This window comes from Pelobates fuscus, chromosome 3, assembly GCF_036172605.1.
Source record: "Pelobates fuscus isolate aPelFus1 chromosome 3, aPelFus1.pri, whole genome shotgun sequence".
Lineage (NCBI taxonomy): Eukaryota > Metazoa > Chordata > Amphibia > Anura > Pelobatidae > Pelobates > Pelobates fuscus.
This window is the reverse complement of record NC_086319.1, coordinates 234730378-234753903: the sequence shown is the minus strand read 5'-3', so window position 1 is coordinate 234753903 and position 23526 is coordinate 234730378. Positions and strand designations below refer to the sequence as shown.

General features: G+C 42.6%; 1 protein-coding gene across 2 annotated transcripts in view; it reads right to left on the bottom strand.

Moving 5' to 3' along the window:
* The window catches only part of BEND7 (BEN domain containing 7), a 146177-nt gene that overhangs the window by 44159 nt on the left and 78492 nt on the right, over positions 1–23526 (bottom strand). For both annotated transcript variants that reach the window (XM_063448214.1, XM_063448215.1), the window contains exons 3-4: positions 18908–19186; positions 15116–15238 (exon numbers count right to left, since the gene is read on the bottom strand). In XM_063448214.1, the coding sequence (XP_063304284.1) occupies positions 15116–15238; positions 18908–19186 (402 nt within the window). The remainder of the gene's footprint in view (positions 1–15115; positions 15239–18907; positions 19187–23526) is intronic.

The following is a 23526-nucleotide window of genomic DNA, read 5'->3' as shown; positions in this document are numbered from 1 at the left end:
GTGTGTCTGTGTCTCTGTATGTGTGTATGTGTCTGTCTCTGTATGTATGTGTGTGTCTGTGTGTGTGTGTATCCGTATGTATGTCTTTGTATGTGTGTGTCTGTCTGTGTCTCTGTGTGTATGTATGTCTGTGTCTTTGTCTCTGTATATGTGTGTGTATCTGTACGTATGTCTGTGTGTGTATCTGTACGTATGTCTGTGTATGTATGTTTGTGTCTCTGTGTGTGTATGATTGGGTGTCTGTGTCTCTGTATGTGTGTATCTGTATGTATGTCTGTGTGTGTCTGTGTCTCTGTATGTGTGTGTGTGTCTCTGTATGTGTCTGTGTGTGTATCTGTATGTATGTGTCTGCGTGTGTCTCTGTATGTATGTGTCTGCATGTGTGTATGTATGTATGTGTCTGTCGGGGGTGTGTGTATGTGTTTGTGTCTGTATGTATGTGTCGCGGGGGGCACAGTCAGGGGGGAGTGGGTCAGGGTAGGGGGGGGCCCACGGATCAGTTTCGCACCGGGGCCCCATGGAGTGTGTGTACGCCACTGCCAATATACACATACATACATACACACGTGTTCACAACAACATAAAAACCACGCAAACAATAAACACGAAAATGATTTTATGCAGGCATCTGCTTCTTAAGTTCAAAGGTTGAAATGTGGGTATAGATATTGTTATATGTTTGGACACTCAAATGTGACGTCTCATGTCCCCTGCTTCTACTCACCATTTCACTTTCTTGGATATGCTAGCCAACAAATTTAATTAAGTGCACAACTCTACCCTATCCTTCACAACAAAATATTAACATATTTTTAAGGTGGAGACCTACCGGCTAACTACACTTTCAGAACGCAAAACAATCCATTTTTTTTTTAAAGAATCTCCCACAGTAGTCAACCTGAGGTTGTTTTTATATTTGCAGTTTCATAGCCTGTTTGACACCATCCAAGTCAATAACAGCGCTGCGGAGTCTGATGGTGCTATATAAATAATAAAATAATAATAAGAATGGTAATACTACACCATTCACACCTGAAAGTCTTTTTTACTGACTGAGGAAGCCATCAAGTAGATTAAATGAGTTTTGGACACAGTGGCGTACATACCAGGGTCGCGGCTGCGACCGGGCCCGGCCCACCAGGGGGCCCGGCCGCCCCTGCGACCCTGTATGTACGCTCTGGGCCAGCCTCTTCTCCTGGGGGGCCCTGAAGCTGGCCACCTCCGGGCCCCCCGAGGCTGGCCCTGCTTACACCCGGCGGGCAGTCAGGCTGGCCGGTGCGCGAGGGAGCACTCTCCCCTGAGTGCTTCCTCTTCAGCTCCCTCGCGCACCGCACTGATACTGGAGCCGGAAGATGACGTCATCTTCCGGCGCCGGCATCGCTACGCGGCGCGCGAGGGAGCTGAAGAGGAAGCACTCAGGGGAGAGTGCTCCCTCGCGCACCGGCCAGCCTGACTGCCCGCCGGGTGACCGCCCCCCAGGAGCCCAGCAGCACCACTGGACCCCAGGGAATCCCCTCAGCACTCCAAAAGGTAGGGAGGCTGGGGGGATTAAATTTAAAAAAAAAACATGTGTAAGTGTGTGTGAGTGTTAGTGTGTGTGAGTGTGTGTGTGAGTGTTAGTGTGTGTGAGTTAGTGTGAGTGTTAGTGTGTGTGTGTTAGTGTGTGTGTGTGTGTGAGTGTTAGTGTGTGTGAGTGAGTGTGAGTGTTAGTGTGTGAGTGAGTGTTAGTGTGTGTGTGAGTGTTAGTGAGTGTTAGTGTGTGTGAGTTAGTGTGAGTGTTAGTGTGTGTGAGTGTTAGTGTGTGTGAGTGTTAGTGTGTGTGAGTGTGTGTGTGAGTTAGTGTGAGTGTTAGTGTGTGTGAGTAAGTGTGTGAGTGTTAGTGTGTGTGAGTTAGTGTGAGTGTTAGTGTGTGTGTTAGTGTGTGTGAGTGTTAGTGTGTGTGAGTGTTAGTGTGTGTGAGTGTGAGTGTGTGTGTGTGAGTGAGTGTTAGTGTGAGTGAGTGAGTGTTAGTGTGTGTGAGTGAGTGTTAGTGAGTGTGTGTGTGAGTGAGTGTTAGTGTGTGTGAGTGAGTGTTAGTGTGTGTGAGTGAGTGTTAGTGTGTGTGTGTGTGTGTGAGTGTTATTGTGTGTGAGTGAGTGTTAGTGTGTGTGTGAGTGTGTGTGAGTGAGTGTGTGAGTGAGTGTGAGTGTTAGTGTGAGTGAGTGTGTGTGTGTGTTAGTGTGAGTGTTGGTGTTTGTGTTAGAGTGTGTGTGTCTGCTAGTGAGTGTCAGTGAGTGTGTTACTGTGTGTGTCTGTTACTGAGTGTGTTTGTGTGTGTGTGTGTGTGTGTGTTAGTGAGTCTGTTTGTCTGTTAGTGAGTGTGTGTTTGTCAGTGAGAGTGTATGTTTTGTAAGTGAGTGTGTATGTATGTCTGCCGCTGAGTGTGTCTCTGTCAGTAAATGTGTGTGTCTGTTAGCTAGTGTGTATGCATTTGTTCGTGAGAGTGTGTGTGTGTGTGTGTCTTCAGCACTTACCTTTATCCAGCGCCGGACTCCCATGGCGCTGGGGATCCCTCCGCCTCTCAGCTCCGAATGCGCATGCACGGCAAGAGCCGCGCACGCATTCAAACCGCCCATAGGAAAGCATTACTCAATGCTTTCCTATGGACGTTCAGTGTCTTAAAATGGCGGAAGTGCCTCTAGCGACTGTCAGTGAGACAGCCACTAGATGCTGGATTAACCCTCAGTGAAACATAACAGTTTCTCTGAAACTGCTATGCTTTCAGCTGCAGGGTTAAAACTAGAGGGACCTGACACCCAGACCACTTCATTGAGCTGATGTGATCTGGGTGTCTGTAGTGGTCCTTTAAGTGTGTGTGCATCTGCATGCACTGGCGTACATACCACGATCGCAGCCCTGCGACCAGGTGCCCGCCGCCATGTGTTGCTGCCCGGCCCGCGCAGAGTAAGCGCGAGGGGGGGGGGCCCACGGATCAATTTTCGCACCGGGGCCCCATGGGTCATGTGTACGCCACTGTTTGGACACTTTAGTCTGTGGTTTTATTTGGTTTCATGGTTATAATACCATTATGTAGTTTTAGTGGTTAAAAAAGTTGTAATACCAACAAAAATAAAAATCTTATCTTTTTAGAATATATTGGATTCAGAGTCGTCTCTTTTCCAAGATAATGTAAAAGGTAGACATGGGTGGTAAGGTGTCACCTCTACAACAGACAGCGAATTGCTGATCAATGAGCTGATCTTAAAATGCTCTGGTGACTTCTATCAATCATTCTATATATGTGAAATATGTTTACAGTATTGTACCTCTCTTTCTTCCATATATACATTGCCCATATTCAGGAGAGTAGTTTTTGTAGTTTATTGTTGAGAGGAGGGAGGGAGTTTCCTTTGACTGACTCCTATACATATAGCAGAGAGCCATTCTTGGGCTCTGTAGAATGTGAGTTGGACACAAAAGGATGTATATTGAAATACCTATTGTTTATTTTTGTTGTGTGCAAGCTGAACTGTTGTATTTTTTTTTTCTTTTCTACTAAGGTTTGTATATATATGAATATATGAATATTTTGCATGCATGATTTTTATTGCACATTTATAATTACAAGATTTGAATTAGGGTAATACACTAGTGCACTTTGTTATATTGATAAGGGTCTATTTATGTGATTGATTTAATAATTATATTATCTATGCAGTTGGTTTTACCATTGCACTTTAGGGGTAACTGTGATTCACTTATTGTTTTGATTGATTTTGTAATTGTATTATCTATGCAGTTGTTTTTGCTGTGGAACCCTGGCACGCTAGTAGAAATTGTGGTTCACAAATATTTATGTGAATAAGAAAGTAGCACTTTTGGGAAAGAGTGTATTTCTCAGAAGTTGGGAGTTTTGGCGTTTTTAATACATTTGTATAAGGATGGGTTCGGCGCTCTACTTATTATATATTTTTGTTGATTTAGGTGTATTTACGAAGGAGTTTAATAATTATAATTTATATTTTTATTGTTACTCAAGTTTCTGTTTTTTTTTAACAACCAGTGTGAAGCAGTCAGGTTTTAGTTTCTGTTTAGCTTGAAAGAGCATGTCTATACTTTCTTGTACTACAAGATCAAATCTGCTCAAACATATTACTCTTTAGTTGAAGATCTCCTCCTTACTATCTGTGTTTTATCTGTTGGCTTGGGGAAGGGTTTTGAGTACCCCTAAAGACTGAGAGGTTTGACAATCCATTTGTTGGTCACAATTACCAAGCCTTCAGGTGGTCACAATTACCAAGCTTTTAGGTGATTTTCACAGTGAGAAGATGCCAGCGTCCATAGGAAAGCATTGAGAATGCGCATTCAGCCAATGACGGGGAAAGGAGGAGGAGAGTCTCCAGCACAGAGGGAGCCCTGCGCTGGAGAAAGGTACGTGTTTAACCCCTTCCTCTCCATCCAGCCCGGTGGGAGTGGGACCCTGAGGGTGTGGGCACCCTCAGGGCACTATAGTGGTCCTTTAACGCATATGCTAAGCTCTATGCAAAAATCTACGCAGAAAGACTTAAAGGGAAACTCCAGTGCCAGGAAAACGATCCGTTTCCCTGGCACTGGAGTGTCCCTCTCCCTCCCACCCCCCCATCCCCAGTTGCTGAAGGGGTGAAAACCCCTTCAGTGACTTACCAGAGGCAGCGACATGTCCCACGTCGCTGCTTCCTCCTCCCCCGCCGCTCCTCCTTCTGCTTACGTCGGCCGGTGGGCGAGACTGATCTCGCCCGCCGGCCGAGGAGACCTAATAGCGCACCCCATAGGAAAGCATTGAAAATTTATTTATTTATTATTGCCATTTATTTAGCGCCAACAGATTCCGTAGCGCTTTGAAAATGAATTTCAATGCTTTCCTATGGGGAATTGAGCGACGCTGGAGGTCCTCACACAGTGTGAGGACGTCCAGCGACGCTCTAGCACAGAAAACCTGAAAAACCTATAGAGCAGGAAGTTCCCTCTAGTGGCTGTCTAATAGACAGCCACTAGGGGAGGACTTAACCCTGCAAGGTAATTATTGCCGTTTAAAAAAAACTGCAATAATTACACTTGCAGGGTTAAGGGTAGTGGGAGTTGGCACCCAGACCACTCCAATGAGCAGAAGTGGTCTGGGTGCCTGGAGTGTCCCTTTAAAAACATACTACCGACCCTAGTACACAGGTCTGGGTGCCTGGAGTGTCCCTTTAAAAACATACTACCGACCCTAGTACACACCTACCAAGGACTTCATAGCAGGCAGACAAGGCCTCGGATAATACAAGGAAAGTCCCAGACTTATACAAACTCATAAATAATACTAAATAGGAGAGCATTATGCTCTCTCTGGATGCCGAAAAGGCATTTGATCGCCTGAACTGGCACTTCCTACACGAAACCCTAACAGCATACGGATTCCCAACCCTCTTTCTCTCAGTAATTAAGGCCCTATATAGTAACCCCACGGCAACAGTGATGAGTTCATTATTCTGCTCACAGCCATTCCTGATCACTAACGGAACTCGATATGGATGTCCCCTTTCCCCCCTCCTTTATGTTCTGGCCCTGGAACCCTGGGTCATAGCCATACGGAATAACAGCAACATACATGGAGTGACAGTGGGCCAAACTGAGTACAAACTCAATCTCTTTGCAGATGACATCCTACTAACACTCACACAACCACTCATTACACTCCCCACCCTTCACAGTGCACTCCATGCATACAGCCAATAGTCATACTACAAACTCAATATTACCAAAACACAAGCAATGTGCCTCAACGTCCCCAAATACTTGGAGAGACTGAAGTCTGCCTATCGATTTGATTGGAGAGAAGACCACCTCGTATACCTAGGTATTAAAATTACTAAAAAGGACAATTATCTATTCTCCGCAAATTACACCAAACTCCTAAAGGAGATTGCAAGGCAGCTTTAGACCTGGAAGGCCACATTCCTGTCCAGGATGGGGAAAATAGCGATGATCAAGATGTCCATCCCGCCCAAGATTCTATACCTCTCCAGATCCCTGCAAATCAGAATACCACAAACATACTTATACAAGCCTGCAAGTGATCCACCTACAATTCAGCTGGGGAGGGAAACACCCTCTAGTGCCTAAAAGACTACTCTTGAGACATGTGAAATGCGGGGGCATTGGATTCCCGAATTTGAAAGCATACTACCAATCAGCCCACCTAACCAATGTAGTCAGTGTCCACTCAACCAGCTACACCTCCCAATGGGTTGAAATAGAAAGACATTGCTGTAAAACTCAGGATCTAACATGCATGCTCTGGACACCCCAACATTTGAGAACAATTTCCCCAAACACACTGCCCACCACCAGGCACCTGTTGAAAATTTGGGACTTATGCAGAGACAAACTATGCTCAGCTCATTCGTGGTCCCTGGCAGCCCTGATTAAAACCTTATACAATAGGGGGGCGGAGCCTGACTATCAAAGAGAATGGACGCACATGTTGAGGGCTCCCGAGACTAGAGCCAAGATTCAGGGTTTATTGAATCCATGCAATAATCGAAACAAGGAGACGGCATGGCACATGGGGATACCCGACACTAGGCTCTACGGGCAAGGCGGACCAAAGCGAGGCCGGCAGCCTGTGCGGGTGGGAGCCGTGGAGAGACGGACGCTCTCCTGGTTCTCTGGCTGACAAGAGGGCACCCACGAACCACCTTTCCCCCCACCCCGGGGACACCCTGCGAGCCCTGCAATACCACCACAACATGCGGGAAAGGAATCGCTCAAGATGGTGACCGCACCAGGCTCCGCAGCACGAGGTCCGTCGCTGCCGCAATCTGCCTCAGCAGGCCCTAAGGCCAATACACCAGACGCCCTGGGAACCACATCCGACACCCTTTGGGCCCAACCACTCGACTAGGCAGGGCAAGCAGCGGAGCCAGACAAGGCACACCGAGCGGGCAGCGGAAACTGCCTGAGAGGCCTCCCACGGGCTGACAATTACATCACACCAACCTGCCAACACCACAGAGGTGAAAGCTGCGGAGGCGACACTGCCGGCAGAGAAAACAAGCCGAGGATCGGCGTTCTGCCCACCGCTACAGCGAGGTTTCAAACCTCAACGTTCTGCCACCAGCCCCAAACCACAAGGAAAAGCCCACGGGACCTCCTCGTGGCCGTCCCCCAAATCGACCAGGGCCGAGCACTCACACACCAAGCGAGAATGCCGTGGACTAGCTGTCCACCACCTCCTGTTGCGAGGCCAGGCCTGATAACATTGGCGGCAAATAACGAGCTGCGCCCAGTAAGGGAATCGGGTGACACATCGAAGACAAGGGGACAGCCTGACACCAAGTTGCAAAATACTCAGCATACTTACCACAACAGGACAGTGTGCCCAGTGGACTATCAGCGGTACCAGCGGTCGAAACGACGGACCCATAAGCTAATATGTTCCAGCAAGTATTTCTTAACAGTGTAATTAATCCGGTCCCCTGACCACTTGTTTTATAAGACCAGACCTAGCAGTATAATCTTAAACTAAAGTGTGTCAGGCAGCATGTGTAGCCTATCTGTTTAATCTTGAATCAGAATAATCTTGTATGTATCTGAATAGAATCTGACACAGCATATTAACTTACTACGTAGAAAGCAAAAAGCGATGTTATTATATGTTATGTTTTCAAACTATCTAAGCAACGTACATCATTACTGTTTATAGCCTTACCTAAAAAAAAAATGTGTGCAAGATCTACTGTCTACCCCTATGTTTAAACTGTGCCTAACGTGCTAGAGGACTGCCTTTGGGGTACCTCATAAGCAACTGTTATAATTGTGCGCACTTAAAAAAAAACAAAAACCTTATACAACTGCAACGGCACGTTCCAATACCAAAATGGGACTAAACAGAATTTGCACTCCCCTCGAACTATACGTTCACTTACCTTCAAATCAAAGCACTTATGACTAACAATAAGATGCAAGTGAGGAAGTAGTAACTACGAGCCTCCATCACGAAGTTTGAACAACAGTGCACATCAATGCTACTATAATCTCGCAAACCCCTACGAAGAAACTGCCTGGAAATTTATGTTGGACTGGCAAATCGACCTCCAAGACACTATTCATCCGAGAGAATGGGAGAAGATCTTCACAGCACACAAGGGATTATCAACATGCGCCACGCACTTTGAAACGTCATGGAAGATACTATGTAGGTAGTACATGGTGCCCTCCCGCCTACACTCCATGTACCCCGCAACGACCAATACGTGCTGGAGATGCCAATCACACAGGGACACCATGCTACATGTATGGTAGGCATGCAACAGAGTGAACACCTTATGGAGGGAAGTCATAACTCTGATCCGTGAGATCACGCCCACTGAAGACAATCCTACTCAAAGTCCTGCCAGAGGGCATCCCCAAGCCCACTCGGAAAATGATATTCCTCCTCTTGAGCACTGTGTCAACGTTGATTGCCAGATATTGGAAGACCCCCAACCTACCCTCCTCCCACGAAATTACAACTCTAATGTCCTCAACAGTGGACTACGAACTCATTATGTGGAACCAAACAAAAATAGGAAAATGAGTCCCACCATAGCCACTATGTGAAAGACCTGCCTACAATCTACTAGCAACAAATCTCACCAGAGTTAACTGAATCCTGAACAGAAAAAGAGCTTGCGCTACAACCACCCACACAACGCAAACACTCTAGGACTCACAAATTCAAAGTTCCCAACACACATACCCTGCAGGTTAGCCACCCCAGGGAAGCCCCCCACAACAGCAGACGCATTCTTAAGCTAGACCCCCAACGTAACATCAACCCGGTACAAGCGCTTATCAAGCCTCCCTTCAAGTCACCCCCAGTTATCCCTCCCAAACACTAAAGGAAAATCACCACCTTAGAACGTGGCCCACCGCACAGAGAAATGTACACGACTCCAAGGAAAATAAGATAGCTGACGTGCCATGAACCAGAGTGGTATTCAGAGGGCCAGCTCCCATTGACAAAAGACCTAACAGACACACACGCCATGCCGAAACGTGAGACTGCCGGCGCAAATGGGGCAAGATCCCTAGCGGTATGATGGGCCATGCACGACAGAAATACCCCTCAACCACAACAATAGGCTCATGTGCAGTGAACCAAGTAGACCAAGACAAATGTTGACGCAAGGGCCGCACATAACAAACGGCAAATTACATACACATGTTGGAAACCATGCGATAGAACATCCAGTATGTGAACTGTGTAATGCCATGTAAAATAACTATGCCTTTGATGTTGTCCCCTCCTTTCTGTACCCCAGAAGTTACTTGAAAAAAAAAAAAAAAAGTACAAATTGGAAAAAATAAATAAATTGTAAGCTCATTTTAGCGGGGCCTTCTTCACCTCATATATCCCTTTCTAGAATTGTAAAGCTCTGTACTATACAAATGCTCATAATAATAATAATAATAATAATAGTGCTTGGAGTGTCCCTTTGACTTTAACCTAGTTATCTGAACTTGTCATAGTTCATTTTTAATATTTTTTAAAGAAAATTTAAAAGCATTTTATATTCAGGTACTTTTAATAAGATGGTTCATCAGATGTGAATGTTTCATAAATCATCTTCTGTGAAATCTATAGAATGCAAGTGGTTCAGCTTGCAAAAATGCTTAGATAATAGAACAGAATAGAATGGTTGGTTATTTTTTTTATAAACCCATAGGCTAAAAGCACAGACAGAATAATACTGATCAGTGTACTCTAGACAGGTATTGCTGCTTTACTAGAGTTGAGGAAATACCACACAAAAATGTCTTTCAGTGACAAGCCATTTTAAAACCTTTCAAAGCTCTAATATAGCAGAATCATAAATTAAATCAGTAAGGTTTTTTTTGGGCAGGACAGAGATTTCCATGGTATCTTTAAATGGCACACCACAATGGGGGTCACCACACCAGGCAAGAGCCAAGAATATGGGCTGGAGCTGCCCAAGTCCAAATGGGAGATACCACAATCAGTAGTTGCGAATGACAGGGCTAAGCTCCTGTGGGACTTCCAGATCTAGACAAAGAAGCATGTACTGGCCAACCATCCTGACAACGTGGTGGTTGACAAGGAATGGAAGACTGCAGTGAATATAGCAATATCCAGTGACTGTAACATCAGGAAGAAGGAACATGATAAGAAGGACAAATACCAAGGACTGAAAGAAGAGCTAGAAGGGATGCAGAAAGCGAAGGCGGTAGTAGTCCCAGTTGTGATAGGAGCACTCAGGACTGTGACCCCTATGTTGGGCGATTGGCTTCAACAGATTCCAGGTGGGACATCTGAGATCACAGTCCAGAAGAGTGGAAGAGTGCGATTCTAGGAACAGCTAAGATACTGCACAGAACCCTCAGACTCCCAGGCCTTTCGTAGACTCACGAGAATGAAAGGGTATCGACAATGGCATGTTTCCTGGTTGAACTATATAATATCCAATTGATTTGCTTATTTATTCATTTATTCATTTATTTGTGTCAATCTGGTTTTATTGAGAGGTACACAGATAGTGTACATCAGCTGTAGAATAAGAACTGTAGTAAGGAAACTGCAGCTAACATGCTGCTCAATGAGCATAGAAGCCCAATACCGCATTCTAAAATTACAGAATATTACAGAATAAATGTTTGAGTTATAGAAATCACAAATAAGCCTCCGGTCAGACAAACTATAAAAAAAAAAAACAACTCAACTTCCACACTTTAGACTATTGTCTGAGTGGTCATATCAGCTATTATAACGTCCTGAATACAATCTAAAGAAATTGAATGCCAGCGGCATTTGTGAGATATATATAGATGGATAAAGTAGTATACTACTTATGAAACGTCTGCTTGCGGAGCCAAATTTAAAAGAAACAAAATTAAAAGATAACTTTAAATGTAAAGACACATTTATAACTTTAATAATATATCTGTAACAGTGTTAGTTCCAGCCGGATTGGTGGTTCACTAGACTAGGCCTGTCTTGGCACAAAAAGTGTGATCCTATCCACAAACCATGTAGGGCATTTTATTGCAAGTATGAACCTTGTAGGGAGTCCTAGCTCCTAGAGCATAGTAGACGGGTGATAGGATAGGTCTTACCTCTTTTTTCCACCAATAGCCTGTGTGGCTGCTTACTTCTACAATTATATTTTTTATTCAGGAAAGGAGAAATATAGTTAATTTTAAAATAGAATATACTGACTATTTATGTTGATAGTCATACTTCCTGGAGACATGGCTGTCTGACTCCTATCTTTTGCTACCTTAAAGGGACACAATAGTCTCCAGAACAACTACAACTTATTGCATTTGTTCTGGGGAGTAGAATCAGTCCCTTCAGGCTTTTTGCTGTAAACACGTTTTTTTCAGAGAAAATGCAGTGTTTACATTACAGCCTAGTGATAACTCAACTGGCCACTCCTCAGATGACCAATACAGGTGTTTCCTTAAGCAGTCCTACCTAATGCATGCAGAAACTGAACTTTCCTCATAGAGATGCATTGATCCAAGTCATCTCTATGAGGAGATGCTGATTGGCCAAGGCTGTGTTTGACTTGTGCTGGCTCTGCCCCTGATCTGCCTCCTTTACAGTCTCAGCCAATCCTATTGGGAAGCATTGTGATTGGCTCAGACCACCACTTCTGATGATGTCAGCAGACAGTGGGCAGTTCACAGGTAGACCGGGGCAGAGGCATCAGTGGCAAGTGGCTAGTGTGGAAGAATTAGTCTGAGCTTCAGTCGGACACTGTGATTGGCTGTGAGTGTCAGCTGGCCGCTTTCAGCCTATCCTATTGACCATTTCTGGTATTAATTGGTATGACAAGGTATGACTAGAAGGAAATGTATAATATATGTCTTGTCTGACATATTTACAGTAGGGGATAGGCTGTGGGTGGCTAGGGAAACTTATTCAGCATTAAACTGCTTGAAAATTGTGTATTACTAAATGGAGAGACAGCACCCGGGCACTCTCTTTTGTGACTTTGAAGAGGCAAAGGTTAAAATGACACGGTAGCTTTTTAAAAAAATATAAAATAAATTTAAAATCATAATGCAAGCAGATTAATGTTATTTTCATCTAAGCAAAGTAGAGTTGGTGTAGCTGAAATCTGTCAGCATTTTAGTGGGGTGATGCCCATTTCTGAATTGTATCAAAACATTAGAACCATTAGAACAGTTACTGATCAAACAAGGTGTAAATAGCATTTGATGTAGCCAGCAGAGTCTAGAATTTTCACAGTAGCTGTCAGCTTTCCACTGTGCAGGAAACCAGAAATATGTGCCCAGAATTAGTGGAAATCTGTCTATGCTTTAGGTAATAAGAAAGGTTGACCATATTCAAAAAGGGTAAACAAAATGCATAAATGGCATGTAAGTTTGAAGAAAGATTCCATTTTACTTCTAGTGAGAATTGCAGCCCATCTTGCATGGCCATTCAATGCATGATAGAGCCAGATGACAACTTTTATAGGCCAAAATTGCTGAGCTAGGAAAAATATTTGCTATTATTTTGCAAATACACACACAATTAAGAACCTGTCTGACACAGATCTTTTGAAGAACAAACAAAATGTCTAAGGTAAGCTGGTTACCATCAGTCTGTATTGCTGTGATGTCCACGGCCGTCTTTAAAGCGGGGCAAACGGGGCAGCTGCCCCGGGCCCACTCACTCCTGGGGGGCCCAAAGCAGCTAACGTGTGGGGCGCGCTGTCCGCCCAATTTTTTTTTATTTGCCCCCTGGGCCCGCCGGTGCTGCGGCTGCACCGGGAGCCCACACACTAAGAGGGCCCGGTCGTGCGCTGTGGCCCTTTAACAGCGCGACCGGGCCCCCTTGTTTTACCGCAGCAGGCTGGGAGGAAGTGACTGCCGTGAGTCACTTCCTCCCAGATAGAGTGAAGCCGCGCGGGATGGAGGAGGCCGTCAGGAGGGAGCTGGAGTGCAGGAGCCTCACACTCCCAACGACCTCAGCCTGCCACTGGACCCCAGGGAACCCATAAGGTAGGCTGGAGGCTGGCTTTATAAATGTAAACTTTGCATGTGTGTGTGTGTCTTACTATGTGTGTATGTGTGTGAGTATGCCTGTCAGGGTGTCTGTGTGTGTCACCATTTCTGTATGTGTGTGTGTGTGTGTCAGTGTGTCAGTATGTCTGTCAGGGTGTCTGTGTGTGTCAGTATGTCTGTGTGTCTTAGTATGTGTGTATGTGTGTGAGTATGTCTGTCTGTGTGTGTGTGTGTGTGTCACCATTTCTGTGTGTGTGTGTGTGTGTGTGTGTGTCTTAGTATGTCTGTCTGTGTGTGTCAGTATATCTGTGTGTGTCTTAGTATGTGTGTGAGTATGTCTTTCAGGGTGTCTGTGTGTGTCAGTATGTGTGTCTTAGTATGTCTGTGTGTGTCAGTAGGTCTGTCAGGGTGTCTGTGTGTGTGTCACTATGTCTGTGTGTCAGTATGTCTCTGTGTGTGTCAGTATGTGTCTGTGCGTGTCAGTATGTGTCTGTGCGTGTCAGTATGTGTCTGTGCGTGTGTCAGTATGTCTGTGCGTGTGTCAGTATGTTTGTCAGGGCCTTTGTGTGTGTCAGTATGTCTGTCTGTGTGTCAGTATGTCTGTCTAAGCGTGTCAGTATGTCTGTCTGTGCGTGTCAGTTTGTCCGTCAGTGTGCATGTCAGTTTGTCTGTCAGTATGTCAGTGTGTCAGTATGTCTGTCAGTGTGTAAAAATGTAAACTGTACATGTGTGTCAGTATGTCTGTGTATGTATGTCTGTCAGGGTGTCTGTGTGTGTATCAGTATGTCTGTCACTGTGTATCTCTGTTGTCAGTATGTATATCGGTGTATCTGTATTTAGTATATTTATGTTTCTCTATGTGGTCTGTGTGTATCTGCATGTGTGTCAGGTTGTGTATCTGCGTGTCTGTATGTGTGTCAGTGTGTTTATCTGTATGTTATCATTGTATGTATTTGTATGTTGTCAGTGTGTGTACCTGTGTGTGTATATCTGTGTGTGCATCTGTATATAGTCAGTAATTTTATCTGTGTATGCATGTGTGTCAATATATGCATCAGTGTGTCTGAGTATCCATATGTGTCAGTGTTTGTATATATGTCTATGTATGTGTGTCAGGTTGTGTGTCTGTGTGTTAGTGTGTGTATCTGTGTCAGTGTGTATCTGCATGTGTGTTAGTGTGAGTGTCAGTGTTTATGTCTGTGTATCTGCATGTGTTTCAGTGTGTGTGTGTGTGTGTGTGTAAATCTATGTGTACATGTGCAGACATCTCCTCATTCAAATCACCAACACTACACGCAAGTGCACCCCTGCATTCAACCTTCAACACTACATACAAACACAGTCCTGCATTGAAACATCAACAATACATAAACACCAAAAATATATATAAACACACCCCAGCATTTAAAAAAACAAGCAAACAAAAAATACACATAGATGCATGCTTGCATTCAAACACCAACACCACATACAAACACACCCCTACATTTACACAAACATACTCCATACACAAACATGCTTCCAGTCAAACACACAAACACAACTCACTGCTAAATACGACGCTGCAAGCATGGGGAAATGGTTCCGCTACTGCGTTGGGAAGTGGAGAGCGTGATTGCATGTCAGAGAGTGGGGGTCAGGCGGCCGTATCAAATTCTTGCCCAGGGCCAAATCAGATTTAAAGACGGCCCTGGTGATGTCACTGATAAGCATTGTGACCACATTACTACTCAGTGTCATGTTGGCTTGTGTGTAGAGCATACTTCTATCTTCAGGACAACATGGCAAACTACTTGCCTCTTACTATCCTTGTGTCCATAAATTGCATAGGTTATTTACACTGTGAGTGCGTTAGGTGTGATTGATCCAACACAAGCTCTGCGCACACTAATTTATATGTAAAGCTGTGACTACCTCATGGCAGTGTTCCCTTGTTGGCACAACCACGGGAGCCTAGTTTTTTTTTTTGTCCCATGTCCAGCTTGCCTTTTACCCACTCTCCAATGTTTGACATTGTTAACAGTGATCCTGCAAACGCTCCAAGTGCTGACAGTTCTAGAAGCCTTTAAAAAGAACTCTCTTGTTGTTTGTAACTTACCTGCTTGAACTTGCATGAACTTTCTCATTGCTTTTAGCTCTTGCAGGATGGCATGTAATGTAGGCTGGCAGTTACAAGTGCAGCATTTTGACTCTGGCAGAGAATTTCCCATTCGTATATCACCTTAAACAAAAAAAGATTCCATTAAGCATAGCACACACTCACTGCTTAGGTGTATAAACATTTAATGTTTAAATGAAAAATTTAATTCAAAGAATATCACAAACCAGCACTGGTAATGTTTCTCACATCCGGCGATTTTATTCCGATCGCAATGCAAATTTACCAGATCAATCTACTGTTGCAATCTGCCGAGATCAATTTTTTTTTACAAATGTTATGAAATCAAGCCTAACCTATGATTTACTCATTAAAGGAACACTATAGTGTTAGGAATACAAAGATGTATTCCTAACACTATATTGTCCCTCTGTAACTGCAGCCCCCCATGGTCCCTCCACTAGTGGATAAAGGGTTAAATAGCCATTTTACTTGATTCCAGCAGCAATGATCCCAGCTCTGGGCCGGGCTGCTCCTCCACGAAAGTCAGCCAATGAGGGAACCTAATGCACATGCGTGGCAAGCACTGCGCCTGAGGCCTTCCACATAGAAAAGCACTGACCCAACGCTTTCCCATGGGGCATTTGAAGATGTTCGACATCCTCACGCAAAGCATGAGTATGGCCAGAGTTGTTTCACGGAGTCAAAATCCATGTAAATACAGGAAGCGTCTCTAGGTGCTGCCTGATAGATCAGTGTTTCCCAACCCAGTCCTCAAGGCACACCTACCAGTCCAGGATTTAAGGATTACCCAGTTTTGTCTAAGGTGTTTTTAGAAAAAAAAGAAAAAACACCGTAGACAAAACTGGGTAATCCTTAAATCCTGGACTGGTAGGTGTGCCTTGAGGACTGGGTTGGGAAACACTGTGATAGATAACCACTAGTGGCAGACTTTTCTTTTTCTTCAAAACTGCAATGTTTTGCATTGCAGGGTTAAGGGAACAGGGACAGTGCCCCCAGACCACTTCAATGAGATCAACTGGATGCCTATAGTATCCCTTTAATCTTGCAATAATTCGATTTTTAGGTAATTACAACTACAAAAGTAAACAAACAAAAAGATTGCTTTTGCAGGCTTTTCAATTATAGTACAGGTTCAAGGTTATAGACAGTGCACTGTCAATGTTAAAGGGACACTATAGTCACCTGAACAACTTTAGCTTAATGAAGCAGTTTTGGTGTATAGAACATGTCCCTGCAGCCTCACTGCTCAATTATCTGCCATTTAGGAGTTAAATCCCTTTGTTTATGAACCCTAGTCACACCTCCCTGCATGTGACTTGCACAGCCTTCCATAAACACTTCCTGTAAAGAGAACCCTATTTAGGCTTTCTTTATTGCAAGTTCTGTTTAATTAAGATTTTCTTATCCCCTGCTATGTTAATAGCTTGATAGACCCTGCAAGAGCCTCCTGTATGTGATTAAAGTTCAATTTAGAGATTGAGATACAATTATTTAAGGTAAATTAAATCTGTTTGAAAGTGAAACCAGTTTTCTTTTTCATGCAGGCTCTGTCAATCATAGCCAGGGGAGGTGTGGCTAGGGCTGCATAAACAGAAACAAAGTGATTTAACTCCTAAATGACAGTGAATTGAGCAGTATAATTGCAGGGGAATGATATATACACTAAAACTGCTTTATTTAGCTAAAGTAATTTAGGTGACTATAGTGTTCCTTTAATGTAAAATGTAACAGATATTTCATTGACCAAGAATATTTCTTATATACAGTGCAGTACATGGTTCTTTAAGTAACCTCGAAAAGCACATTTCAGGTGATGTGTATGTGTGTAATATACATGTTATTATTTTTCCTATGTTGTATTTTAGTTACAATGCTTATCTGTCCTTTAATTGGACTAATGAGTAATCTACAGGTAACATTGCTTGTACACAACACTAAGTCTGTGGGAGTTTTTTTTTTAAGTCTCATTCTGCTAACACCCTAACACCTAGAATTATTTTAGCAGACTGGTTAATTGTAAACAACTGTTAATTGTTATGGGTCTTCAAGTCCTTTACAAGTTGTTTTAGGTGTTGAAGATAATTTGACAAGATTGTGATCACAAGATTGTATGTTTAAGATAAAGTATCGATCCAATAATGGTAAAGGTGCATCCAAAAGGTTTTGGAATGATAGGTTTGCGAATGTTTTAACAAAGTTAATAGCTCTTTGGTAGCCATGGATATACCAATAAAAATTGAATTCAAGAATGATAAATGGATTTAAGATTGTAAGTTTAAGATAATAATTATACAAGTGGGCTTTAAATTATCAATGCACTGAAACAGAGATCAGTGTCTGATACTGTGATACTGTGTCTGATGAATAATTCCAAAGTTAATCACTACAGGTAGTTTCATTACTATAGCTTATTAATCTTTCCCATGGTCTCGCATCTGTATTAAAACTGTTTCTACAGTCTTGTGAATTGCTACTGCTCTACAATTCATTCTATCTTTCCATCTCCATTCAAACTCTGCTTCATACAACCATAACAAACCTGTTAGACGATGAAAGAAGAAGCAAATGTACAATGTTTACAAAATTACTTTAAAGGAACACTATAGTCACCTAAATTACTTTAGCTAAATAAAGCAGTTTTAGTGTATAGATCATTCCCCTGCAATTTCACTGCTCAATTCACTGTCATTTAGGAGTTAAATCACTTTGTTTCTGTTTATGCAGCCCTAGCCACACCTCCCATGTGTCACGTTTTCATCTGCTTATAAAAATGTGGTTAATGACATTTACTGTCCACACAGGAAAAGTTGTGCCGAGCAGCAACCTAATCCAAAGAAGGGTTAATGCTGAGCAGCAATTATGCAAATGAAACCTGGTAACTTAATTTGGGGTCAAAGGCCAGTTACAGCCTATCAGATCTAGAGGAGGGGTATTTAGGCCCAGTTCTCATCCTGCTCAGTGCCCTGTCGTGGTTTCCCTTGTGGTTGTCTGAGAGCGCGTTCCTGTTTATAGTTTTCTACCTGGTTTTTGACTTTGGCTTTGTTTATTGACTTCTCTATATTCTGGTATCCTGACTCCTGGCTTTCCTCATCGCTGTGTTCCCTGACCTCGGCTAGTATTTTTGACTATTCTTTGTACGTTAAATCCGGCCATTCTAAGGACCGGTAATACGTTACTTATTTGTCATCCGTGCTATACAGTTTTACGTGCTGGATCAAACAGTAATCCTGACACCCTGGCTATGATTGACAGAGCCTGCATGAAAAAAAACTGGTTTCACTTTCAAACAGATGTAATTTACCTTAAATAATTGTATCTCAATCTCTAAATTGAACTTTAATCACATACAGGAGACTCTTGCAGGGTCTAGCAAGCTATTAACATAGCAGGGGATAAGAAAATCTTAATTAAACAGAACTTGCAATAAAGAAAACCTAAATAGGGCTCTCTTTACAGGAAGTGTTTATGGAAGGCTGTGCAAGTCACATACAGGGAGGTGTGACTAGGGTTCATAAACAAAGGGATTTAACTCCTAAATGGCAGAGGATTGAGCAGTGAGGCTGCATGGGGCATGTTCTATACACCAAAACTGCTTAATTAAGCTAAAGTTGTTCAGGTGACTTATAGTGTCCCTTTAAGTGTTTGACAGTGTTCATGATAAATTGATTTAACTAAAGAGAGACATAGCTCACTCAACAAAGACATGTAATTTCCTAGAGACTTTTTAAAAATGCGCAAAAACTCAACAAAAGCCATGTAAACCCATACCGTTAGATTCAGTACTTTTTATGTGATTCTGCACAGTTCTGGAGCGTGTTCCTACTAGCTCTGTGTTCTGGATTGGTCCATCACTCCATGAACTCTGGGATGGGTGGAGTGACACCTCTGGTGTGCAGGGGCTCTCATCCCAGCTCACATCCACATCATGGGGCTCTTCCTTTAGTTGGTCTCCTTCTTTACCTACACGTTGGTAGATCCGTCCAGTGCTGTCATTTAATAGCCGTCTCATCCCTGTAATTTGCTTTTTAATCTCCATGCTTTCGTCACCTAGAAAAAAACAAAAACATGCTATTGATCATCAAATGCTACTCCAAAAGCAAAAAAACATTGTAAACTTGTATCTCACCCTCCACATAAGTATGAATTATTCTCCCCCCACATCTGGCCATTTTTCTTACTTCATTTTACTTTTATTTTCCTTTCCCAACATTTTAGACTAATGGTCACATTATTTTTTTCTTCATAAAGGTGAACCTTGTTTCAACAAGGCAAGAATAACTGAGCATTGTAAAATTAGGAAGAACTGAAACATTAGAGGGCAAGTCAAAGAATTGCTTCATGTTACCACAATACTCTCAAGTAAAAAGATTCAAAAAAATAGCTAATATTATCAACGTAGATTTAAAGGTATATTAATAGATGGGCCAACCCAAGGATAATCATTCTAAGGTAGTGGACCACAGTCTAAGAATCACATTTGCTCCACCTTATATAAGTGAATTTGAGGCATAGATGGTTCTCCTGCTGCCTTGCTGTTGTAAATGGTGCCGTTATCAATAAATATTTCAAACCTTCCATGCCTACAAGCGCTATTCTGACAGCTGATGATCTCGGGTAACGGTTGTTGGGTGAAACACGCGTCGGGTGCAGATTAACATGGCTCTTGGTCCAGAAGGCTATTTAGACTTAACTTAACCTTTACTATGGATAAACACCGATAGTGTGTGCAGATACCAGGAGCTGGCCTAGAATATGGCTGAGATAGGGTGAATATCTGTATATGAAAGTGAGTAGGTGTGCAATGGTACTGTGCCTTTAAGAGGGAACTGATGTTGATAAAAGGTAAAAGCAAGATAAATAGATATACTTAAAAAGCATAAATGGGATATATCTAGATAAGAAATCGGTATCTTATAGACACATAATACATAAAATGAATGAATAAATGAATAAGTGAATGGATAAAAAAAATTAAAAAGTTTGTGTCCGAAGCAAAACTGTGCAGTGCAGGTGCCTCTATTACTATGAAACAGAATGGCTGGCACTTGTACTAAATAGTATACTCTGTGTCTTAAAAAGATACAGATGGAAAAAGTACACAATGGGAATATAATAGCGATACAGTATGTGGAACTGTAAGCTAAAAATTGTTACAATGTAACAGCAGTACTAAAAAGCAATGGTTCTGAAACTGGATGGGAATAAAAAAACAGTTTATTAGACAAATAATAAAATATATGAAAAAAATAGGTATTGTTAAAAAATATGCATCAGGAGGAATTCATACAGATGTTACCAGTCAATATTGAAGTCAGAATTATTCAGAGACCTTCAGGTTGTACTCGGATGGATGTAGATTAAATTTCTTGCCACTTGTGATAATACCGCCAGTTAGGACAGCGTGTTCATACAGCATGCGTCCCTGCGGGAGCCTCACTAGGGGCATGTCTACTAAACAGTGAGCAGCCTGTGGCTGCTCAGTGTAAAAAAAAAACAAAAAAAACACTATCAGGCCCCCATCCCTGCACGGCGGATGGGGGCCATAAATTACAATGGGGGGGGGGACCTACTGTCCTCCCCCCCCCTGCCCCCACACCTGCGCGGTGGGTGGGGACCATAAATTACAATGGGGGGACCTACTTCCCCCCCCCCGACCCCCACCCTTGAGCGGTGGGTGGGGGCCATAAAGATAATGAGGGGGGAACTACTGTCCTCCCCCCACCACCCCCCACCCCTGCATGGTGGGTGGGGGCCATAAATTACAATGGGAGGGACATACTGTCCTCCCCCCCCGGCCCCCACCCCTGCGCGGTGGGTGGGGACTATAAATTACAATGAGGGGACCTACTGTCCTCCCCCCTGGCCCCACCCTTGAGCGGTGGGTGGGGGCCATAAAGATAATGAGGGGGGGACCTACTGTCGTCCTCCCCCCGGCCCCCACCCCTGGATGGCGGGTGGGGGCCCTAAGACAAATCCCCACCCATCTGACTAGGGGTCCCCAAGCCCCTAGTTCCAAGAACAGATAACATCCAGCACTTCCACAGAATTCCAAATGAGATGCCTTTATTGGCAACAAAGTATAAATTTGTTGACTATGTGTCTTTTTCAAGAACAAGAAGGACTGCCCTTCATTTCATCACTGGACCACCTTCTTTCCAGCTACACACATATGTTATCATCTATCAAAAATACTCAACTTAAACACGCAAAGAAATAGAAGTTGTATGCCCATCGTATTACATTTAAAATAATCATACTGTAATAATACTATAATGAAACTGCAAATTAAAGATTTGTTTTTAAAATTTCTGACAATTTACTCTGGTAAATTAACTTTTAACATGGATCTATCTGTTGTCTGAAATTTAAACTACTGAATAAAACATTTGAAATCATCTATATCTTAACATACACTTCACTTCTCAACTGCCCATACCCTTTTTTTTTTTGGTAAATACGTTTTTATTGAATTTTTTTTATATTTTCGAGAATCAAGTCAACAGTGCAAGAAATTGGGTCTCGCAGGTCCCCCCAGTACGACAACACACAAATAATATCGGTAACGGTATCTGTAGACTCGCAGGTCTGGTATCGTAATGGTACATTGTGGGAACTCGCAGGTCCCGCCCATACCCTTTTTAAAAGACTTAACCACTATGACCAATAGGCTGTTTATGATATGAACAGGAATTGTCCCCAAACAGTGTAGTGCAATCATATTATTAGAAGTGTTTGTGTTACGAAAAGAGCACTCAGACCCTGCAGAGAGTGGTGTAACAACGGTAAATGATCAATGGAACCAATAAGAGGGTGTCCCTGGGTGCTTCTAAATGGTTAGACATAAAACTGGGAGACAATATACAGAGTTTAGTAACACAGCTGTTGCTTACTGTGCCCCTTTTAATTTACAACAACTAATTTTATACATTTTAGCATGCGTAATAGATGTGTTTTGTTTATATTTTGTACATCTGACTAAATGTAAATTACATTCAAAATCTGAAGATAAAATGTCAAGCAGACATTTTTAAATGAGTCTAATTACATTTTCTAGATTTTCTAAAGCACTTTGCCAACTTTGAAATGTACAAATAAAAAGGCTGCTTTTTTAAGCATCATAAAATGTAGCTTTATAATTATATTACACTAAATACCAAAAAATAAAGTGTCACTTGGTGAATTAGCATACAAATAAGGAGCTAGGCTTCTTGTCTTATCAACAAAAAAAAAAAATAATAATAAAAATCATTCCATGGAAACAGTGTAAGTATGAATAAATTACAATACAGGTGCTTGCATTTTAATAGCTGGAATTAAATTAAGTGCTTAGTACATATCATATGCTGAGTAATGATTATAGGTGTAACTGTATTTATAGTAAATGGTGTAAATTCCCCTCTTCTAACAAGTCGCTATTACGGTACTTTGATAGAACAGATATGCACCTAATTTTACTTCAGAGGAAAAACAACATATAGGTGGGGTTGGTATTTCACTCATTCACATACATTGTCGGATTTGACACAGTTTCATTAGCTTGCGGGTGTTCCTGTAAGATGTATATGGGTTAAAGTATTTTCTCTCTGATTGTTTCCCCAGTCAGAAAGCAAGCTAAGCAAAATTATTCACATACATGGTATATTGGCTTCTACTTCGAAATTCACAGATTCTTGACAATTCACAGAGTTGGGAAACTAGCCAAATCTGTCCAATTTGGATATTTACTGAAAAATTCAGGCAGTATTTATAATTGTTTATTTCCATTTAAATATTCTGGTGCCTGTTTGCAAAGTATTCAAATAAAAAAAACTATTAAAAATAATTTTATGCACAGCTCAGTGCAAATACTGCTCATGGCAAAGTGATCAAGTTATGTTATGGGATTAACATGGTACACTTAAATTTACAATGGTGGATTCACAAGGCAGGATCAAATGTAAGGTGACCTTAGATGGCTTCCTACGGCCTAGCAGATTGACAGCCCTGGAACCATGAATGTGCTTGGCCCCATTTGCCATCTCTATGTGAAGAGGTCTATATTTTAATGCATTAAAAATATAACAAATTAGCATCCCTACTAACTTTGCCTGAGTGGTTGTTCCAATGACGCAACCTGTGTTACTGATGATGCACAAGGCGGGTAGGCCTGCCCAGAAAAGGGGGCTGTCCCACAAACAGCAGAGGCGTGTCAGACTGGCATTAATTCAAGCCAGGCTAGCTGACAGTCTCCAAGCTTGTCCCACACACGTTCTCAGCACTGCACAAACACGTCTAATGATGGACATTTTCTTAGTGGCCTAAGAAGCCGGAAACCATTGAACAAAATTAGCATGGGGGACAGGGCCATGGGACAGGACTGTCCTTCTAAAATCAGGACTGTTGGGAAG